The 21901-nt window shown below is 44.6% G+C and overlaps 1 protein-coding gene across 1 annotated transcript in view; it reads left to right on the forward strand.

Annotated features, from left to right (window-relative positions):
• DNAJC11 (DnaJ heat shock protein family (Hsp40) member C11) overlaps positions 1–21901 on the forward strand; it is a 68122-nt gene that overhangs the window by 36556 nt on the left and 9665 nt on the right. Inside the window, exons 5-7 of the mRNA XM_019541148.1 lie at positions 13308–13436; positions 14463–14585; positions 20379–20452. Of these exons, the coding sequence (XP_019396693.1) occupies positions 13308–13436; positions 14463–14585; positions 20379–20452 (326 nt within the window). The remainder of the gene's footprint in view (positions 1–13307; positions 13437–14462; positions 14586–20378; positions 20453–21901) is intronic.

The raw sequence follows: 21901 nt of genomic DNA on the forward strand, positions 1-21901 counted from the left end.
AAACCCCTCCCCTATAGCTTGTTCCCAGCATTGCTACTGACTGCCCTGAATCCAGCCCAACCCAATCCCTACCAGGAAGAGCCTGGCACTGCCCCCGCCAGCAGTGGTCTCCTCCCCTTCCCGATCCAGGGGGCACAACCCCCCCCCCCCCGTGCCCTGCTGGGGTGCATGCAGCAGCAGGAGCCGCCTCCTTCCAACACCCCCTGGGTGAGTCGCATCTTTGTCCCGTGACCTATCCTGCCCTGGCTGGGCAGCGCCTGCCCGAACCCTGGTCCCAGCCCCATTGCCTCCCTCACTGCTGGGGCCTTGATCTGCCCTCTGCACACAGCCCTTCCCTCCCCACTCCTCTTCCATCACAACAGACTTACCAGCTGCACCAGCTGTCCATACTGTATTGGAAATCAGCTTCGTATTGACCAATATACCTCTTTAAAAATCGGCAATCACTGTTGGCCCCAAAAATCTCTATCGGTGCATCCCTAGTTGGCAGTGGCACGATTGCTGGCATTGCAGCAATAGTCTTGCCTACTCTGCTTCAAGGCTAATCTGCAGTAGTATTTCCAGTAATGCTACCTCCCTACCAGTGTAGGGACACTGCGAACAAGTAATGAAAAAAGAGGAGGGGAGGGGATTTATAACCAGGTTATATCAAATTATGAGATTCAAATTGGATACAAATGGCAAAGGAATTTTGCCCCCACTTGATTGCTTGAGCTGTATGGTGAAAAATTATGTCCATTTATTAGATTTATATGCCACACTTTTTTGCAATTTCTCAGTTGGTCTGATAAAAACAAGGTATCTTTTTGGAACCAAGAGTTCTAGATATTGCATTTCTTTTTCTCAGACCAACATGGCTACCATACCCTGACACTTCCCATAATAAGTTCAAGGCAGCTTATGAGATTCCTCTTTTGTTTGTTTTTGTTTCAATAATTAATCTACATTTCCTATCACTGTTAGACAACTGGATTGATTTGTTCCATTGTCATTTCATGTATTGATTATTTTAATTCCCTTTTTCAATTAGTATCCTTAAGTTTTGGTAGCTGTAATCTGTAGCCTTCAAAATATTACCGAGCAAGCCCTGGTTCAAGCCAAACCCTCTGATTCTTATTACTCCATTTGTTCCTTGTAGTATTAAGTTTATGGTTGTTGCTTCATGCTTGATTTTTTTCCTCTAAGGGCTGTCTTCAGTTTTGTCTCCTTGACCTTATCTCACAATGCCTGCTATCCTCACTATTTGATTGTTTCTTGATTTGTACCCCACCCTTGCTTTTACTACTAGCTGATGCACAAACTTTCTCTCCTGCTCACTGTATTCATAGTAGTACTGGCTGCCTTCCCAATTCAGTCTTTGTGATTCCCACGAACAGATTATATTTTACAGGAAAATTCATCATGTCAAAAGCAATCATTTCTTTACTGTTGTGAGGCATGTTCTATGCAAAATTAATTAAAAGGGCACCACATGTTTTTTAAAAAGCGGAGATTATAAAAAGTGTATTTCATAGTGCAGCAAAACTTGAAAAATAGGCACATAGCATTTACACAAAAAGCAATTTTCTTTGCAATAATTAGCAATGCCAACAAAAGAAATGGAGAAAATTATAGGTAGATATTTGTGCAGGAATTCTCCTAAACTGAATTCTTTCCTTTTGTGTAACTATGATGTGCAGCCACTCTTTTTTGTGTATTAGCCATCTATTACCACAAGGAAGACTGTGATGTTATAAATGAGCTGTTTTGAAGTTTAAGGTACTATAAAGTTTGGTCACTAAAATGCTACAATGACTCCAATGCAAAAGTGACTAAATCTCTTCATATGATGAGCTTCTTAGGACAGAGTTCATCACATCTCTTCTGTTCAGGAAAGCACTGGCCTAGCATGTTGCAGGTCCCAGCAAAAATTAGTAGTTGGAAAAATCTTAGGGGAGAGAAAATAATAAAAGATTTTTGTAGATGAACTCCAGAGGAAGACTTTGAGCTACTGCCCTTGCATATCAGAGACCAGTAACTTTAATACAAAGACATGTATTACCATCCTTCCCTTTTTTCGTGTATGAACAGATACAGCATCAGCCCCTTGTATGTCCAGTGGCTATGACTTTTACAAAAGATTCCATTCCTGGTTGCAGGGCATGTGCCCCCTAATTCTGTCCTTCATTTCCAAAAACAAACAGACATATGTGGGGGGGGGGGTTGGATATATGTTGGGGGGTTGTATGGGGGTGGGGTGGGTATATGGCATTTGTGGGATGAGGTAAGGAGGGTGGAGGGTTGTGAAGACCCCCCCCCCTCCCCCGGCACTTCCCCCTTGGCTCAGCAGCAGGAGCAGGTAGGGGTGCTTGTGCCTGGTACAGCTCCGGCCAGTGCTGCACATCAAGGTGAGGGGTGCATTCTCCACAGGACAGTCGCTGTTGCTGCACACCCTGCACTTGCATGGCACGGGAGGGAGGCTCTGCATGCTGGAACTGGCTGCTTTCCCTCTATCGCAGGGGAAGGTTCCTGGGGCTTCCCTACTGTGCTGCGCAGCCCCGGCAGGTAAGGCAAGCTAGCTTCAATGCATGGGGCTTTCCTCCCGTGCCATGCAGGTGCAGAGGCATGGCAGGGAGCACTGGTGATAGAGACAGCCCAGTGGAGGCTGCACCCATAACCAGGATGGGTAGCACTGGCTGGAGCTGCATCGGGCACAAGTGCCCTGAGCACCCCCACCTGCTGCTGCTACTACCACTGCCTACTGGGGCTGCATACCATGGGGACAGTGTGGGGGTTCCCCATGCCCCCACACCCACATGCTGCCCACCTCATCCATGCTGCCACCGCTCCCCTGGCCACTAACTCTGCCACCAGTCCCAGCCCCTGCTGCTTCCCTACCTGCTGCCTGGAGTGACCTGGAGGCAGGGGAAGCTAAGCGGGTTCCCCAGCGGCAGCAGCAGCCTAGAAGCTGTGTGCTGTCTGGGTCCGTCTGCCTACGAGGGTGGGAGGCTCAATAAGGTATGTTGGGGGCATGTGTACACGTGGGCGCCTCAATCCACCCTCATGGGCAGAAGGGTTGGACAGGGCACAATTGTTGGTGGGTGCTGTGGGCCGGGTGAAAGTGCTTGATGAGTCGGGTTTGGTCCGCAGGCTGCTTTTTTTGCCCACCCCTGCCCTGCTGCCTGTCTGCAGATGTAGATGAATGCCAGTTGCTCTCTCATTAGATGTTAAAATTCTCTGCTTCTCACAACAACTTTTTTTAACATAGGCGTTTGCTTTTAATGCAAAATATTGCAGCATGCTGAAAATTTAGAAATTATGGGGCACCTTAAAAGGAATTAAGTGTCATATCAAATTAAATAATGTGGGATAGAGTTGTGCTTCTATTTGCTTTCCTAGATAATTTGCTACAGATTTCAAATTTTAGGTGTACTGGAGAACCACAGAATGTAGAGGTACTGCTACCAAATGGAGGTCAATTTTACTTTAGTGGCAGAGCACTGAGAATAGCTGGGAGTCCCAGGTACAATCTGGGTGAGATCTGAGGTTGGGAGGGATCACTGACTTCGACATAAGTGTTTTAATCCTCTTCCTACATGCCTGCCTTGCTTTTTTGTGCTGTAAGGGCATTAAGTGGGTGGGAGACTTCATCCTCAGTGATTGGTGAGAGGGGATGTCAGTCAGTCTTCAAGGCCACTGTCAGCTGGAAGCTAGCTGCACGCTCCTTTTACCCTGCATGTAAGAGTAAACATTCCAGCACCAGGCATCAAAAACCCATTCAGCTTATTCGGAAGAGCCCAGTAATTTAAATTATACCTGCTGTTTTTGTTCTGCTATATAAACTTGGAAATCAGTATATTTAAATAAATTATGCCCTCACTGGGAGGAAGAGGTAAAACCTCCATCTGGTGGTGTGACTTTGGGGATGTTTAGCTGCACCACACAGGCTTTCTTTGTGAACAAGGCAGGCAGTGGCAGTTGAGGCAGTTCTCTGGATTTCTTTTCGCACAGGGTTGAATATAATTAAAGCTGGTCCTGCAGCTTTGCCAAAATGAGAGTTCTGAGGTGCAAGGCCCCCTGCCTGAACTGTCTGGAGGAGAGGCTGTATGTCTTGCTAAGCAGCGACAAAGGTTTAATTTTTAGACATGTATTTTCTTAAATCTGGGGACCTGTTGAAGGTGTCAGAAGTAGGATGGGACTTTTCAGTGTATTAATGTTTTGTACATCACACTGGGATGTCCCATTACAAATCCCGTTGTTTGTGGTTATAATTTTTCTATAACCATTGATTATGGTTAGAATTGCACCGTGTGAGGTTAGAAGACATTTTGTGTCTTTAATTTGTTTCATAGGGTTTTCTTGCAACGCTTGCAGACGCTCGTTGGGATAATTGATTACATCCTGACTGCTGAAGAGAGGTCCTTTAGTTGCTCAAACACTGTGATACCAAGAAAAGAGCAGGTCAGGGGATAGTTATAAAATACTGGTGACTTTCACTAAAGCTATTTGTGCTAAACTGACAGCCAGTTTCTCAAAAGCTCTCAGTCCTGAGTTGTCAGGTATGGTGAAGAACTGTGTGTTGGCACCAACAGAAAGACGTATAATATTTGGTTTTACCCCCAACCGGTCAGCCTGCTATATTTGAGGGAGCTATGAGATGCTCCATCATGTGAGATCTGTCTTTTGGGGGTAAGGAAAGATTTCAGGGTGCTTTATAACTGACTTAGAAGGAAAGCTTTAATAACCAAGCAGTCTCTGGTGTTCCTAAGATTCAAAAGCACCTTCATTTATTAAGAAGAATTTCAGGTGATGGGGAAATGGTATAGTTTGTTCTGTTGTGAAGTAGCATGAACCTCTTTTCTTCCTGCTGTGCTGTTGCACTTTACATCATATTGCTGGAGGTGCAGTTGACGCTTCAGGAGCATTTGCATAGGTCATCCTTGTTGTTCATGCACAGCTCCCACATTTTGGGGATTTGCTTTCTCCTCTCCTCTAGTCTCTGAGCAATTGGCTGATGGGAAATTTATGGCAGCAGCAACCTCCTTCCCTACTATCCAGTGGCATGGGGGTACTGTTCTGTGGGAATACTTTTAACAGCACCATCTGCTGCTTTTCCTGTGCCTGTATTGGAGCCAGTTTCCTTGCCAGGATCTATTGACTGCTTGGGTGACTTTACCTGTTTGACAGCAGGGAAGATTTCTTCATAGAACCCACTATGCTGGGTCATCATCATTCAGTGAAATACATCTTTGTGGAAGGCAGAGAAATTGCAGGGAGGGGGAATTGATGGGCACCTCCCTGGTTCAGAAGATCCAGTAAAAAAAATTTGTCTGGAGGGCTTCTTTGTTCATCTAATCTTCCAGCTATTATAATGCATGCAACTGAGTGTGGTTTTAAACTGTAAACACAACTCTTTGATTAAGGTAGGTTTTTAAATGCTCCGGTAGGTTGAGAAAAGGAAATCCCAAATAAAAATACATCTTTACAAAAAAGTCCAAGTGCTGCAGTTCAGCTTTTTTTCTGTTACCTTCCATAAACAGTTATTGCTGTGTTGTGGGAGTCGTAGACCGCTAGGATACTCAGAGTTAAATGACATTTATGTAGTAGAAGAGAAGGGGGAGGAGGCAGGAAATGAAGTAAAATCGGTAAAGTCCTAAATATCAATCGGATGACTCATGGAGATGTGTGGATTTTGATGGTTTCTTCAGAAAGGTCAAGCAGATGATCCTGTTTTAGAGAATGTTACACTTTAAAGTTTAGAAACAACTGTATTTTCCAGGTGTATCTTAAATTTGGAGGAAAAAGGTAAGAGCAAGTATCAGTGTTCTGACAGCTTTCTCTGACAGGACCTTCGGTATGCTCCTGGGTTTAGGTCACACTAGAAGGCAGTGCCTTTAGTGTCCCTTGGTCTAAGCAGACTACAGCAGTGTCTCTGCCTTTGACCTTTCTGGCAAACTACCAGAGCAGCCATGCCCTGCCTGTTACTTCTTCACACAGATGAAACCAGTAGTACAGCTGCCCTAAGCTGACACCTGTGCTGACACCATGGCCTCCCCTGTAGTTCCAGTATACCACACCCCCTTGGCTCGGTGACACGTGCCTCCTGGGTCTGGGGGGGCACCTGGAGTCCCCCTGCAGCCAATCGCCAAGCGGGGGGTAGAGGGAGGAGGTGGGGGGCAGCACACTCCTCGGTGGACCCAGAAGTAGACCGGTAGCACTTCCAGTCTCTTCCGGGTTCACTGCCAAGGGCATGGCCCCCCCTCCCGCACTCCTGTGGGACATTCCATCTGCCACAGCATCACAGTGTTCTTGAGCTTCACTGGTACCTTGAGGTATGTAGAAAAAACATTTCAAACTGTGTCTATGCCTGAATTGTAGATTCTCCAAATCAGCATCAAATCTTTGGATTCGACTGAATTGAATTGAATTGATTTGGACAGTGATCCAAATCAACAAATCAAATCACTGTCCCCAATTCAGGCTGACTCCAAATCCTAATTGAATAGGACCGGCTTTGTGCACCCCTAGTATTCTGTGGTTTTGAAGCTGATACAGGCTTTGTAAAGCTTCCTCAACATAGTTACTCTAACAGAAGAAATACACAGATATCGACAGAATTTTGCACGCGCATCTAAACGTGACCCTGCCCCAGTGTCATCACTCTTGAGTGTTCTTGAGGCTTTGGTCAGAGTCCCGTACGGATTCTAGGATGTCGTCTCCTGCACGTGGTTTCTTTTCCAAATTTAAGAGTCTCTCTGACCTGTAGACCAATGCCCTTCTTCCTTGGTTATTCCTGCAGTTAAATAGGCTCTGTGCTCTGAAATTATACTCCTCTCCACCACTCAGTCCCTTTAGAATATGACTGTTGAGACCCTGTTTTTTATAACTACCTGGCCTCTTTGTCAAGGTAAATCCCACAGCAGCGTCATTAGGTTATGAAAGTTCTTCAGCCCATCCTCAGGTGCCTGGCTACCAGCCTAATGAGCAGAATCAGGTTTCTTTGGCTGCCTTGTGTAACATGGCCATTTTATTGCCTAGGCTGACCTACCCAAATTTCAGCAATTCCCAGTAGTGAGCTCAGGCAGCCCAAGAGTAGCTAGCTATGTAGCATGTGCTAGTCCATCACCTGCTCCCCATTCCCTGCAAGTGCTTCCAGAAAGACATTAACCCCTTAAAGCCAAGTAAGAAGCAACACCAGATAATAAACTGAATTCCACATCACAACTGATAAAAGCAATTAAGAAATTTCCCACTTTCCTTGCATGGAATAATTTGGAGCTCTCACCAATATAGAGGAAATAACAAGGCTATAGGGTATATGCTGGGGAGGATTAGCATATGTGGGAGTGTAGTAGCAAATAGAAACTGCTACCTAGTGGCAGAACATAAACACACATTTTTCAGGGCTTATTTATAGTGTAAACTCACTGGATCTTGAAAAATAAGCATCCTGAAGAAACAAGCAGTGTAAAATAGGATTTTAAACTCGCCAGGAGTCTGAATATATAATAGCCTGGATAGTAGATGGCTGAAGAAGCTGAATTAGCCTCCTGTGTTCAGTGTTGCTGTCCAATTTAAGGTTTTTTATTTATGTTTTTTCTGTTGATAGTGGTGTGTTCTGTTCCTATTTGCAATCTAAATCCAGCACTATCACTACCTCATTACCAGGGATCTGGGGTTTCCATTCACCATGAAAAAATGCAGTAAAACACAGATTTTCTCAGGGGGAAATGACGGGTTTCCCCTTGCAGGCTGACAGAGTTCCAGCCTGCAAAGGGCTGGGGGGAACAGAAGGAGGATGATAAAGGCAGGGTGCGCCACGTGCATATGTGTGTGCACACATGCATGTGACAGCCAGGTGGCATGGAGAGGAGTTCCCTGCAGCTTTCCACAGGTAAGTCTGGTGGGGACAGAATTGAGGCCATCACAGTGAGGGAGGAAGTTGGACAGGGCTGAGGCTGGGGTGCTGCCCAGCCAAGGCAGTGCATGGGGCCTGGGAATTGGAGTCTGAGGCCAGGGCTGGGGTGGGAATGCAGGGACTGGGTGGGGAGTGACACAGAGTTGCAAGTGGCTTGGGGGAGGGGGTGGGGAGAGCACTCCCTGGAGGGGTGTATGGGGGGGTATGCGCCCCCCAGATTTGTGAACAGGATGGGGGCATGTGGGCTGCCCACAGCAGGTGGGACCCGGCACAGCAGGACAGAGTGGGGCAGGGAGACTTGGTGCAGCCTGTGAGAGGCCCACGTCGCCATGGCAAGATGCCCCTTACTCACCAGCAGCAGGTTGGGTGGCAATGCGGAGTTGTGCCCCTCGCTGCTGCTGGGCAAGCAGGGCTATGGCAGCACTATACTCCTGGCGGTGGTACCAAGCATCCCCACCCCACTCTGCCCTTCCACGCCAGGTTCTGTCTACTGGTCTGTGAAGGCCCCAGGTGGGAAGGCAGCAGGGTCGGGAGCCCTGAGCCTGCAGTTGCCAGCATGCATCCATGCACACACCTCCTCCCCCTCTGCCCCCCCGGGGCATGGCTGCAGCGGAGCCAGTGGGGGTGGGGGAGCTGGGCTCTGCACTCCGCTTGGGTCACAGCAGCCACTGCCACAGCCAGGGCTTGGGTGCTGCTGGTGGGGGAGGGGCAGGAGGCTGCAGACCCAGGTCCCTGGCTGTGGGGGGGAGTGAAGGGCACCAGCAGGGGTGTGGGGGGCTGTGCATCTGGAGTGAGGGGCATCAGCAGGGCTTGGGGGTTGTGGATGGGGAGTAAGGGGCACTGGCAGAGCTAGAAGGCTGTGAGTCCAGAGTGAGGCGCACTGGCAGGGCTGGGGGCCTGTGGGTTGTGAGTGTGTATGTATAATACATATGTACGTGTGTGTATGTATGTATATATCACCATTTCATTTTAATCACAGAATAACACGGATTTTGGGTTTTTTAAATCAGAGAATTTTGCTGGGCATTTTTTCCCTTTTTTTTAAAAGAGAATTTGTGATTTTTAAACAGAAAACCAGGATCCCCACTCATTACTTCAGTTTGGTAACTTCCTCTTTTTAAGTGTATTTAGTAGAAGGTGAACGCAGGTTACTAGTGCTATCAAAGCACGCTTTTGAGTTTGGAAACTGAGTGGAAAATCTTCCTTTTTTTTTTTTTGGCTATGACCAGTACACTTGAAAAAACCATGCGTCATTTATTTCCTTGAAACAGATGAAGAGCAGCAGAAAAGCATCAAAGCAGTTCTCTCGATTGTTAAAATGAATGCTCTTGTACATTCAAAATAGCTTAATCAGTCATGCTGTGGAGTGTGTTTATTTTAATTTCATCAAGCGTGATTGGCAGTCAGGACCAAAATCTCTGCTTGTCTTCCTTTTGGCTTTTCTGTTCAATCACTTTTCAAAGTCTTGGAGCAACAGCAGAGTGCTGCAGTGCTTCCCAAGTCACTGGCTTTTTGGCATTGTTTCACAGTTTGGCATTATTTCAAGAAAGAGCACAAGGGATGACTGAAACTTGAGAAACAGTTGTAGACTTTGGAAAGCTGATATGCTCAGTGGTGTGTTCCTAAACAGTGCATTCTTGTCCCAAATAAATGTTGGGAACAAACAGTTTTGCTTCCTTGAGCAGAAAATCAAGCTAGTTTTAATGTTGCTGGTTTAATATCCTCAATATGATATCATCAGCTTGAAATCTAGTCAGCTGCAAAAAGTGATTTAGTTTGGATACTACATCAGCTCTAGGGAACCCTAACTTTTTTTAAGTTACATTTTTATCTTTTAAAATATTTATTTCCATTTTTCCTGCTTGGAAAGTCTGTGTAAACAATAGAAAGTGATGAAGAATCTGCTTAGAACTAGGCTAATTTCAAATTTGCCTAAATACTTCATTTTGCTCAGGGTTAATATTAGCAGTTTTTTCTGTTTATCAGTTCTAATGAAGATTTTGTTGTCAGCAAATAAAAGGTGCAGCTACAGAAAAGAAATTTCTTAATAAATTTGTATTTTCACGTCTGAACTAGACAGATTGGAATATGTTATCCCAGTAATCAGACTTTTTCCCCTCGTTTCTCTAGAAATGTTTGATTTTTTTTTTTTTTTTTTTTTTAATTAGTTTGCATGATGTTTTGGGTTTGTTTTAATACTATACTCTTGGGATGGGGGGAATGTTTAGAAGCAAGCTTGCTGAATCTTGAAATACAAACTTGTTTTAGATGAGGAATGAAGCATGCTACTCTGAGAACCTTAATATGTACCCTACAGTTGTTTGAACATTTCAAGTAGGGAGCATTTACTAAAACAAGGTGAACACAGGAAAAAGTTCCACGAGTGTTCACTTCAGTTTAAAGATGAATTTATTTCCTCCGTGTTTACACCCCCTTTGAGTGTTTTTTGCAAAGAACCAGCTCTTGAATTTGGTTCATGCAAAACTGATCTGTGAAAGATGATTTTACTTTTATGCATCCAGCTGTTCTGCTAGAACACTTGCCACATGGGAGAACGTTGTTGACTCAGCAGCAAGAGAAAGCTCCCCAAACCCTTTTCCAAAGAGGTACAGGCAACCCCCGCTCAATGCTGTTTCGCTTAGCACTGTTTCTCTATAGCGCTCATTTCGCTTTGATACCCGGTTTCACTTGGTGCTCGTGGGTTTTGCTGTAATGCTCATGGGTATCAAGCAGGAAGCATCAGCGGTGTGCAGCCTCGTCGCTATCTTGACTCGTTAAAAACTTTCACGCTCTGTGCTTGTGCCACTGTCTTGCTTCGTTTTTTGCGTTGCACCATGAGTCAGAAACGTCTAGCTGATTCTTAGCGTGCAAGTGCTGAAAAAAAGCTTATTCAGAAAAAGTCTAAGAGTCTGTATGATGATTTACAGAAAAATTTGCCTGAGGGGTCTGCTTCTGAGCCATTTTATACAAGTAAGGGGTGGTTTGAAAGATTTAAGAGGCGCAGCAACTTGCATAATATTTCTATTCAGGGGGAGGCTGCTAGTGTTGACACCCAGGCAGCTTCCAGCTATAAAAATAAGTTTGTGGAAATGATTGAGGAAGGGGGTTATATGCCTCAACAAGTCTTCAATGCTGATGAGACCGGCCTCTTCTGCAAGAGGATGTCTTCTAGGACCTACGTTTCCACAGAGAAATCGATGCCAGGTTTCAAGGTGTCCCAGGATTGAGTTACTTTATTGCTTGGTGGTAATGCTGCAGAGGGTTTTAAATTGAAACCATTGCTTGTATACCACTCAGAAAACCCCAGGGCCCTCAAGGGGTGTCTTAAAAGCAGTCTGCCAGGCATTTGGAAGTCTAATAAGAAGGCCTGTGTGACAACATCAGTCTTTCAGAGTTGGTTCAGGGATTATTTTTTGTCTTCCAGTTGAGAAATATTGTGCTGAGAACAATCTGTCCCACAAGGCACTTCTTATTTTAGACAGTGCACCAGGGCTTCCTACCATACTTGATGACCTCAGTAATAATGCAGAAGTTGTTTTTCTGCCCCCAAATACCACCTGCAATGGACTGGAGTGTCATTGCTGCCTTTAAGGCTTATTACATAAGGAAAACATTTGCCCAAGCAGTTAGGACTACAGAAGGAGAGGGTGCTCCGACCATAAAAGAATTTTGGAAGGGCTAGAATATCCGCAAGGCAATACATAACATTTCAAGTGCCTGGGATGAAGTTGCCTCCAAAACAATGAATGGTGTCTGGCGAAAGCTTTGGGCAGACTGTGTCCAGGTTTCCCAAGAGGTTGAGGAACCAATGGTGATAATTCAGGACAGTATCATTGAGCTTGGAAGGAAAGTTGGATTTGATGAACTTGAACTTGAGGACATTCATGAGTTGATTGATTCCAGCAGGGAGGAATTGAGCAGTGAGGACCTCATTCAAATAGAGCAGCAGAGAAGCCATGAAGAAGAGGAAGATGCTAAGGAAGATGTTTAACCAGCAAAGTCATGGCTGAAGCTGTCAAACACCATGAAGCCTTTTTTTCTTACTTTGAGAATGACCCTGACATGCAGCGCCCATTTTGCAGTTGCAAGAGGAGTTAACAATTAAGTCAATTGTTACAAGCTGCTTTATGATGAAAAGAAGACGACCTAAGTGCAGCTATCAGTGGATTTCTTCTTCAGGAAGTGCACAACTCCGGCTTCAACCCCTGCAGCCAGCCCTCAAAAAAAGTCCTCAGCTAAGCATTTCAAAATCCCCTGATACTGACGCTAACCCTGACGGCTCTGATTCCGAGTGCTGAAGGAAGCCGAAAGAGCAGAAAGTGAAAGTGCATCTGTGCATACAGTTCAGAACTTTATTTTGTAATTTTATACATTAATTCAAAGTGTTAAAGTATTTACATACATTTAGATGTTTGAATTCATTGGTTTTATAGTACTAGTGGGGGATTTCAGCTATTTTATAGTATGAGCAGGGAGTTTTGGGAATGAATTATCTCTACTTACATTCGTTCCTATGGGAAAATTGGTTTCACTTAATGTTATTTCGCTTAGCGCTTGGTTTTTCTGGAACCAATTAAGAGTGCTAAGCGGGTGTTGCCTGTAATTATATGAGCCAGACAAGGATCTGATTTTACCCCTTTCATACCTGGGGCCATTCTCACAATTACTTTGAATGAACATGACAGCAGCTAGCCAGAAAACTTAACTGTAGCTGCTAATATTTCTTGGAATAGTGCCTCAGGCAAGACCATAGAGTCAAATGGTTAATGCTTCCTAAGTGGTGTGTTCCTCAAACCCTTTTACTGATTACAAGAGGAGGTTAATGAAATCAAGACACAGAAGTAACATATAACCTATTTGATGCATCTCAAGTAGTTAATACAACTTAAAATGAGACCATTTCAGTGGAGGAGGAGGATTAGAGGATTTCTGACTTGGCTTTGTTGGAAAAGATTAATTGCTGTGATAAATTGGTTTGGTTTTAAAAAGCTGACAGGACAATGGTCAGCCTTGCCAGGGAAATAAAATCTCTTTTGTCTGAAATATTCTATTGCCTTCTGTTACAGTTAAGGGTTGCATAAATGTTTTATCTCGGCTCTTACAAATGATTTACAGAATTGAAAAGGTTTCTCCTTTGTCTCATTTGCTTTGTGAATTTCACAGTACTTTTTACAGATACTTTTTCCCTTCCGTTTCCTTATATAATCATTCAGTTTCCTGTTTTATTTGTGAGGATCTTTTCTGTAACAAAAGAAGAAAAGCAAAACTAAAAATGAAAGTGTCATCATAAAGCAATAAAAACATTTTGTTTTAAACTGTAGAATGTACATGGAGGTTCTGTATCCTCTTGGCCTTGATATATTTGACACTTGTTAATGCTGGGTACTTGTTTCACTTGTCTTTTCCCCAGGGAACAATTAGTGTTGGAATAGATGCCACTGACCTGTTTGATCGTTATGATGAAGAATATGAAGATGTGCCAGGGAGCAGCTTTCCCCAGATTGAAATTAACAAAATGCACATATCCCAGTCCATTGAGGTAAAGTGAAGTAAATACCACTCCGAGAATAAAGAGGGATCTGAGTTAATGAGGCACAACAGCACAGAGGAACAGAAGATGAAGCACTGCTCAAGGGGTTTCTCATCTTTATTTATGAAAAGATGTAACTACTAATGTTAGGAAGGGTAGAGATTTGCTCATAGCTGGGCTGTGTGTTGATACTCATAGATTTTTGAGAGAAAAAATGCCAAGAGTTTTGGCTTTGGTTTGTTACTATGAAATCTGCTACCATTACCAGCTGATATCCCCAGCCAGGATAGACTGAATACATTTAAGAGCAGTATTTAGGATTTAAGCACAAATTCCAGGAACAAACACAAGACTTCATATTTGACAGTGTATTCTAGTGGGAACTTTTGACTTAGTTTCCAAGAATGAAGGTTTGGAGAGGGATATTTTTTTCCAAATATCTGGTAGTTTGACTGCTTTTACTGCCTTATCTGAAATGACATAGGTGGTCCGTGAAGACCTAGGAACGCCTACCAGCAGGTTGAACTTTAATGGCCTGAGAGGTGGTGACCTCTGTTTTCTTTCTGATCTGGAAAAGTACACGTATTGCAGGACCCTGTCTTAGTACTGTCCATAGGGATGTCTTTCCCATACTGAGTTATTGTACTACAGATGGGTACTCCCTGAAGGTCTCCCAGTGAAATATTAATGGACATGATACTACTTAATTTGTGAGATCTGACAAAATTAAAGACCACAAGGTAGGGTTGTAAGTGTATTGTTCTGTGCCATAAGAGCATGTCACTTGCATATATGTAACACTCCAGCTTTGTGATGCTTGATTATAGAAATTTCGATAATGTGCAGGCATATATGGTCCAAACCCCTAGGCCCAGGAAGTGAGAAAGGTAGATATAATGAGCATGCCTATGTTTGCTTGCTTACAAATCCAGCTACTATCTGCAGTTTTGATTATGTCCTTGCAATGTGTTCATTAGGTTTCTGTAAATCAGGTGGCTTATATCATATTAATAAGTGTTTTTTTTCCTTTTTCAGGCACCATTGACCGCCACTGATACTGCAATACTCTCTGGTAACCTCTCTACACAGAATGGGAATGGAGGTGGATCAATTAATTTTGCTCTTAGACGGGTGACTTCAGCCAAGGGATGGGGAGAGGTAAGAGCAGAGACGACCTGAGCAGGGTGCAGGGCCTGAGGCAAAGTAACCGAAGGGCTGCAGGCCTGGATGACAAACCTAGCTTAAGTAAGCGGGCTCCTCTATTCTGTTTTCTTGTGGTAAAATGCTTTAAACAAGAGCTAAAGGAGTGACTCCTTGTGCATTTTTACACGTGCTGTGGGACAAAGTGCCAGGTACTTTAATAAGCTGTGCTAATTAAAAGTGCCCATGCATCACATGTATCAGTCTCCCCACACATCCCTACACTGAAAAAATGGCAGTGGGGCATATGAAATAAAGCACGTCTGATGAGCTTTAGTTCAAAGCTCCCCACCACCATTTTTTCAGTGCGGAGACGCACTGGGACTCTGATACACATTATGTGGAAGGCTCCCAGAGTGTGTCAATTTCTGTGCTCCAGCAGACTTGATTAATTGAATCTGCTCCAACTTGCTGGGATTTCTAGCATATTGAAGCAAGCACCATGCACATGTATAGGAGCCCTTTGCTCCTTTTGTTTAATGCCTTCTCTTTTTTTTTTTTTCTTTGGCTATCAAGTTTTTGCTGTTTGAGAGAGGTTTTTTTTGTGGACTAATACAACCACATTAGATGATCACCCATTGTGCCTGAAGCCTTTCTAACTTAATTTTTCTCAGGTGCCTTGTTGGCAGATCAGCCTCTCAAAGATTAAAATAAATGCACTGTATGAGCTTCTCTGAGCCCTCCTGCAGTCTCTGCTGAGGTTTGTGATCTGCATCTTGGGACATTGACCCAGGATTTTTTTTTCAGGATTCAGCTTTCTTGCTCACAAATGTAGTAGTGGGGAAAACCAATTTGACTCGTAGTCAAATGCAGTATAAACAGCTGCAGGGCCCCAAGGTGTTGGTTACAATGTGTCAATCTGTAAGAATACAAATTGCATATTAAGATGGCTGCATTCTTGCTGGTATGTCTTAGATGTAGCCACTAAATCATCTTCTTTATCAGGGTTCAATTCTTTAAGTTCAATAACTTAAATAACAAAATATTCCCAGAAAAGGTGCTGGCTCTTTTGGAAAAAGAGGCATTTGAGGAGTTTTTTTTGTTTGTTCGGTCTTCCAGTTTCTTTGTATAGCCTATCTGTGTAAAATCCAACACTCTTTCCTATTGCATTCTTCAAGACTCACGAAGTATCAAGATATGATGCCTTATGACATTACCCCCCTCTCCTTTTCAGAAAGGGAGAAAGGGAAATCCTGAATCTGAAACGTGCTTCATTTAGGGTCAGAATCTCTAGTTTGAGGTAATCCATAGTCTTTGAAGACTACCTAGTGTTACCTAGTGCTGTGGGCAAGGGGTATTTAGAAGTGATGGAGACCAGGTTTCTTGATGGACATGATAAAATAGGAGCTAATGGTTTGGGTATTTTTTCTTTTTTTAACAAATGACTAAATAAATGTATAGTAAATCTATTAAGGAGATATGTAAGGAACGAACAAGGATTGTTTCTGGAAACTCTTCCTATTGAAAGGTAACCAGTTGAACAACTGCTGCCAATGAGACTGCACAGTGCCAAATTAACATTGAATAGTAGCCTTGAAAGTCACCCAGACTAATAAATGAAACAGCAAGAATTTTCTACAGATGCCAAGACTATGCAGCAACAGAACTGCTGATAGGGTTTAACATGAAACTGTCATGAAAACTCTTCCGGTCACCTGGGAGACCTAGAAACTATGCACCAGAGCCAAATGCAAATACCTGCAATTAGGCATTGAAGCCAAGGACCTGTATCTTAAGAGAGTAGCAACTAGGCCTCTGATGCCTGTATGGAAATTATGCCTTTTGACTGAACCCAGAATTGAAACCAGAGCCTGAAACAGGAGCTGACAACAAAACAGTTCCTTTGAGTCAGGGCTAACAGATGTTGGTTCTACAATGGAAAGTCACATTTTCAGTGAACTCACTCCCATTTCAGCTCTGAGATTCCCTCTGCCTTTGGCATGTGAAAACCAGATGGAGCTCAGCTTTGCTCTCCCTCCTTGGATATGGCATGTCCATTCAGCTGCTTCCAAACCATCATCTCTTTCAGAGAGGGTCTTGAGCAGCTTCTCTGCACAGAGGTTGCATTGCTTTTTTAAAATCCAGTTTAAAACAGTGACTGAATGCCTCCCCCCTTTCCTCCCCCAGCCCTTGAGTACTATGTTTGTTTTCTTGTCCTTGCAGCTCACCTTTTGAGCTGGCAGTGTTTACATCAGCTTGATTCTTAGTGCAATTCAGTGCTTGCTTTCTGCACCCTTACCTCATATGTTAATACTAGTGTCCAGCTCTCAGCTGTACACAGGGAACACCACCTGCCAAAGCACCTATAGTAAAGTACAGGGGATGCCAAGGACCGTGTTTCCAAACTCTCCAGCAGAATTCCTTTAGTTCAAAGAGGCAGCCAGCTTTTCCTCAAGTGCCCAGCCTTTCACAGTCGCTGCAGGAAACACTAAATCCTCAGGCTGTTGGTCTACAAATTATACTAGATTCATTAGTGGTATCACTGAACTGGCATGAGATTCTTTTAGGAACAAAAGCATGCTGGAGTTTCACTAAACAAATGTGTGACTGTCAAGTGCATATTTGTGTGATGAATTGTTAGTGTTACACCAGGTACTTCATGTGTGTGCATAAAATAGGACCCACTGAATTCACAGTATGAAGTAATACAGTAAGCATGAAGCTAGGAGGCAGGGCACGTGAGCTGTTCCTCAAACTCTTGGACTGATATGTGTTGTGGCTGCGGAGAAATTGCTTATCTCCTTACTGTATGTTTCTCTGAGCTGTCAGGATAATGTCTGCCTGCCTCATGGAGGTGTAATCTAATGTGAACGGCTTGGATTAAAAAAAAGTGCTGACTGTTAATAATAAAGTACCCTTAGCTCACTTCTGTTCAGTAACAGGAGGAGCCTGTTAAAACTCTGGCTTGGCCAGTTTGAGTGATGCAACGGCTGTGGATTTCAATGGCTCTTAACGTGGAATGACCCTCAGGATCTCTGAGACCGAGGCAAAGATTTCTTAGGGCGATATCTTTTATTGGACCAATTACAGAGTTGGGATAGTTAGACAAGCTTTCAAATGCAGGATACTTTTCATCAGGTCATTGAATGCAGTTGGTCCAATAAAAGCTATCAGCCTAAGAAATCGTTGCCTCTTGCATAACTCCTGGACCAGTAACTACAACATCACTCTAACACTACCTCAGGATCTCTGGAAGATGTGTAGAGTATATTGGAATTTGTGAATTCATAATGATGGCACTGGGTTGACAGGCGCCATATGGTGTAAAGTCCAGCTTTTTTCATCGTCTCTTGAAGGTGGCATGTACCAGAGACAGGGCTGTCATCTAAAATGTAGCTAGAGGATCACATTTTCCTGCATACATTTGAATGCAGTTCGTTTCACATGGGTAACCAGCATCAGTAGCATTTAATGATCCAAGGTAGCTCAGAAGGAAGTGGTGTTTCATCCAGACTGCAAGATCACTGTCTTGTTTCTAAAATATCAGCTGCCTGTGGGACCCAGGATCATATCCCAGAGGTGGGCTGTTACTTGGGGTGGAAGGCCACTTAGTGAGTTTTAGTGAGCCGTTGAAGGCCACACACATGCATGCTCCCTGCAGCTAGGCTGGGGCTGGTGCCAGAGCAGAAGTGGGAGCATAAGGACTATGGCATGCCATGGACTGCCCCTCCCAGCCTGCCTGGAGCTGGTACCTGCTGGTCATGTCCACAACTGGAGGGGGCAGGGTTACAGCCTGGCTGCAGGCCTCCATGTTGAGGGCTCCTGGTGCATGTGCACACACCCCCTCTCCCTCACTCTTCCCCCCCACCCCTGACTCCAGGCTCTATCCCCCACAGACAGAGGCTGGCCTCTGGTGGCGCTGCAGGGGATGCTGGGTGGAAGCAGCCCTGCCTACCTGTCTGGCACGACACAGTGGCCAGAGCCACTGGGGCCTAAGTACAGCTTGCCTAGGGCCTGCCACACAGTGCCACATGGACAGGCAGGGCTGTTTCCCCGCAGCGTCCCCTGCAGCACCTAAGAGATGCAGTCTGGCTCAGCAGGCCCTGGATACTGCCTGTTAGCTGAGGCCGGGACCCGAGTGTAGTTTGCCCAGGGCCTACAGGGCTAGACTGCATCTTCCAGGCACTATAGGGGATGCTGGGCAGCAACAGCCCCACCTGCCTGCCCTCACATGGCAGTCCTTTGATGAGCTGTGCTTAGGTCCTGGCTTCTGCTGGTGCTGCACTGTGCCAGGCAGGCTGGGCTGCTTCCGCCTAGAGCCAGAGCTGGAGTCTCACTGCCTGCCAGCAGAGGCTGGGGCCTGAGTGCAGCTTGCCCAGGGCCTGTTGTGTGTTGCTGCCGCCGCCTGCCTGCAAGCCAGACAAATCAGTTGGTGGGCTGGATCTGGCCCACAGGCTGTATTTTGCCCATCCCATCATACAGTAACCCTGCAATACAGCATCATAGACAGTGATGTTAAGAACTGTTAGAAGTTAGGTGCCACACTGAATCTTCAGATGAGACAAAGCAGGAAATTAGGAATGGGACTCTGTTTAGGGTACCAGTTATGAATTGGTCTGGCATGCAGTAATTATTGTCTAATGGACTGTGTAAGAAGAGATGGAGGTCTGTGTTACAGGAATAATAATAATAAAAAATCTGCAGCTTTGCCTCTCTAAACATTGTGATTTTGTATGTGTGTGCATGCGCATGTGCAGGGACAGATCCGAAGGAGATGCAGTGGCATGGCTGCACCTCTTCCTCCCCTCCACTGGACTGGACTGTAGCATGGGAGCTTCTGGTGGCTTTTTTTTAAGTCCCCAAAGAACGCAACAATTCTCCCCTCCCCTTCCCTCCACGCCAAAAGGGCACTTTCCCTTCCCTACCCACTGCTGCTATACTTTCCCCACTGTCATGGGGGCACTCTTGCCCACTCCAGCCAGGCTGCTTGGAGGCTGGGCTCAACTGGGACTGTTACAGGGCAGTTGTAACAGATGGGGGGTTTCCCCTCCCTGTGCCAGCTCCCAGGAACTGGGCAGGGTAGAGGAGTCCACCCATCGCTGCTGCTGCTGCTACTCTCACTGTTCCTAGCTGAACCCAGCCACCACAGAGCTTGGCTGGATCAGGTAGGAGCAGCTTTGAACCTTCCCCTCTACAGCAGAGAAAGCAGCAGAAGTAGGTGGGAAAGGGGCAGGGAGGGGACATACTTTTGAGCATGGAGGGGAAGTGGATGGGGTTCTTACGTACTTTGGGGACTTATAAAAGAAGTCCCCAAAGGTTCCTGTAGCATGGTCTGCCTGTACTGGTGGGTGGAGAAGGGTGCTGGGAGCTGGGTTGTAGCTACCCCTGCATCACAGGGGGCTGCTTTTGCATACCTCCCTCCATCCTGGGTGGATGTGTCTGTTAAGAGGAATCATCTGTGAACTAACCAAGCAGTTGCTACCTTGGAACTTTGGTGGAAATGTCATGCCTTTCACTTCAGGGACTAGGTCAGGCACTGCTCCTATTCAGATGAGCTGATGTAAGATCATTAGTTAGCAGATGTTAGCAGCATTAGTTAGCAGATGTTTTACTAGTATCATTGAGACTACTCATCCTGAATCTAACACTAGTAGAAAAGGCTGGTGGCTAAAGTGGACAGTCATAAATGGTGTATGCTACACTGATGCAAGTCCATGGTGCAAAATCACCAGGGTAGAAATGTGAGGAAGTGCTGTATAGTTGTTGTCAGTAATTTCCTCCTAAAATGATTTGCCTCTTATGTTTAAACAGCTAGAGTTTGGAGCTGGAGACCTTCAGGGACCCCTCTTTGGTTTGAAGATATTTCGTAACCTTACACCAAGATGGTAAATATATGAAAAGCTACTGTGCACCCTCTTTGTTTTAATATTTATACTGATGCTGTTGTGTATTTTTGTATATTTAGGTTGCATATGTATTCATGTTTTTGTTCGTTCTTTTTTATTATGCCTCATACTTTTAATTATGCTCTGGGCTTCAACATGCTGTTCTCTCTCACCCTTGGATATGTATTTGCTTTGGTTGTGAAGTCATAATCCTGGATTTTTGATCTCATAATCAGTGTGCCCTGCCATGGTGTCCTTAAAAACAGGAGTCTGACTGCTGTCAGGTCAGGCTGGGAGGGAATTGTTAAACAATAGTCTCTAAAGACTTAGCAGAGAAAGAATGCAGAAATGCACAGGCACATACAGTTAAGCTTGTATGTGTACAAAACTTTGCTGCTGTTTACAATATTGCTACTATAAATAGTGTCATGGCATGTGATCCAGGTTACCACGAAGGAAATAAAAATGATGCTTCACAACTTTTTTTTTAGTCTCATCTGAAAGTGGTTATCCCTTTATGGGTTGATCATTTCGGAAATTAATGCTATCTTATTTTCCTATTTTATGTTGCTTTGAGCTTTATGTACACAGCTCCAGCTTCTTTGGGGTGGCATATCATGCTGTAACCAGCAGATGGCACCCTTACAACCTTTCAGAAAGGTTCTTAGAGAAAACTACTTTTTGCAAACTATCAACAAGAATGTGGAGGTCAACAGAGTGGGCTGGAGTTGCAGGCAAACATGCCAGCTTTGAGAGTCGAGTGTAGAAAGCCTGTGTTAAACTCCTTGCCACGTTTATGTTTAAAAAGAAAAATGAAGAAATGAAATGAATGTCTGTGCCTAAAATGAGAAGGATTCTGACCCAGTTCACTGTAGCATTGCCCACAAGAGAGCAGGAATGGCAGTTTGCTTATTTTCAAAGTGAACCCACAGACTGTAATTTGGTTGTCCTTTTGCTGTTGTGACAAGGGTGCTGGCTCTGCTTGGGATGTGAGAGAGAATTGGGGGGGGTGGGGGGGGCGGTGCCTGCATTTGGAAGGCAAATAAGCAGGTTGACATTGCCATATAGGACAAGGGGCCATTGAAGTGACATAGTGTCCCACAATGGCAATAGCGTGAGTATAATTAAACCATGTATTCATAATCTGAAGGGGAAGGTAAGTCAAATAGATGTCTTGGATTTTTTTCAGAGGTTGATTCTGAATGTCAGGTGTGTTGCAAAAAACGTGTTGTTTTGTGGCTCTGAATTATGTGAATGTCTTTCCACAAATTGATGAGGGAAGGGGACCAAAGCTCAAGTGATCTTTATCACAAGCCTCAGGATGTTGTGCAGCAGTAATGCTTAATAGTATTCTTCAGAATCCTGGCCACTCCTCTAGGGCTCTTATGGGACTTGTGCGAGACAGCAGTGGTGACACTCAGAAAATAAATGACATTTCATAGGACAGAG

This window comes from Crocodylus porosus, unplaced genomic scaffold, assembly GCF_001723895.1.
Source record: "Crocodylus porosus isolate Cpor-Errol unplaced genomic scaffold, CroPor_comp1, whole genome shotgun sequence".
NCBI lineage: Eukaryota > Metazoa > Chordata > Crocodylia > Crocodylidae > Crocodylus > Crocodylus porosus.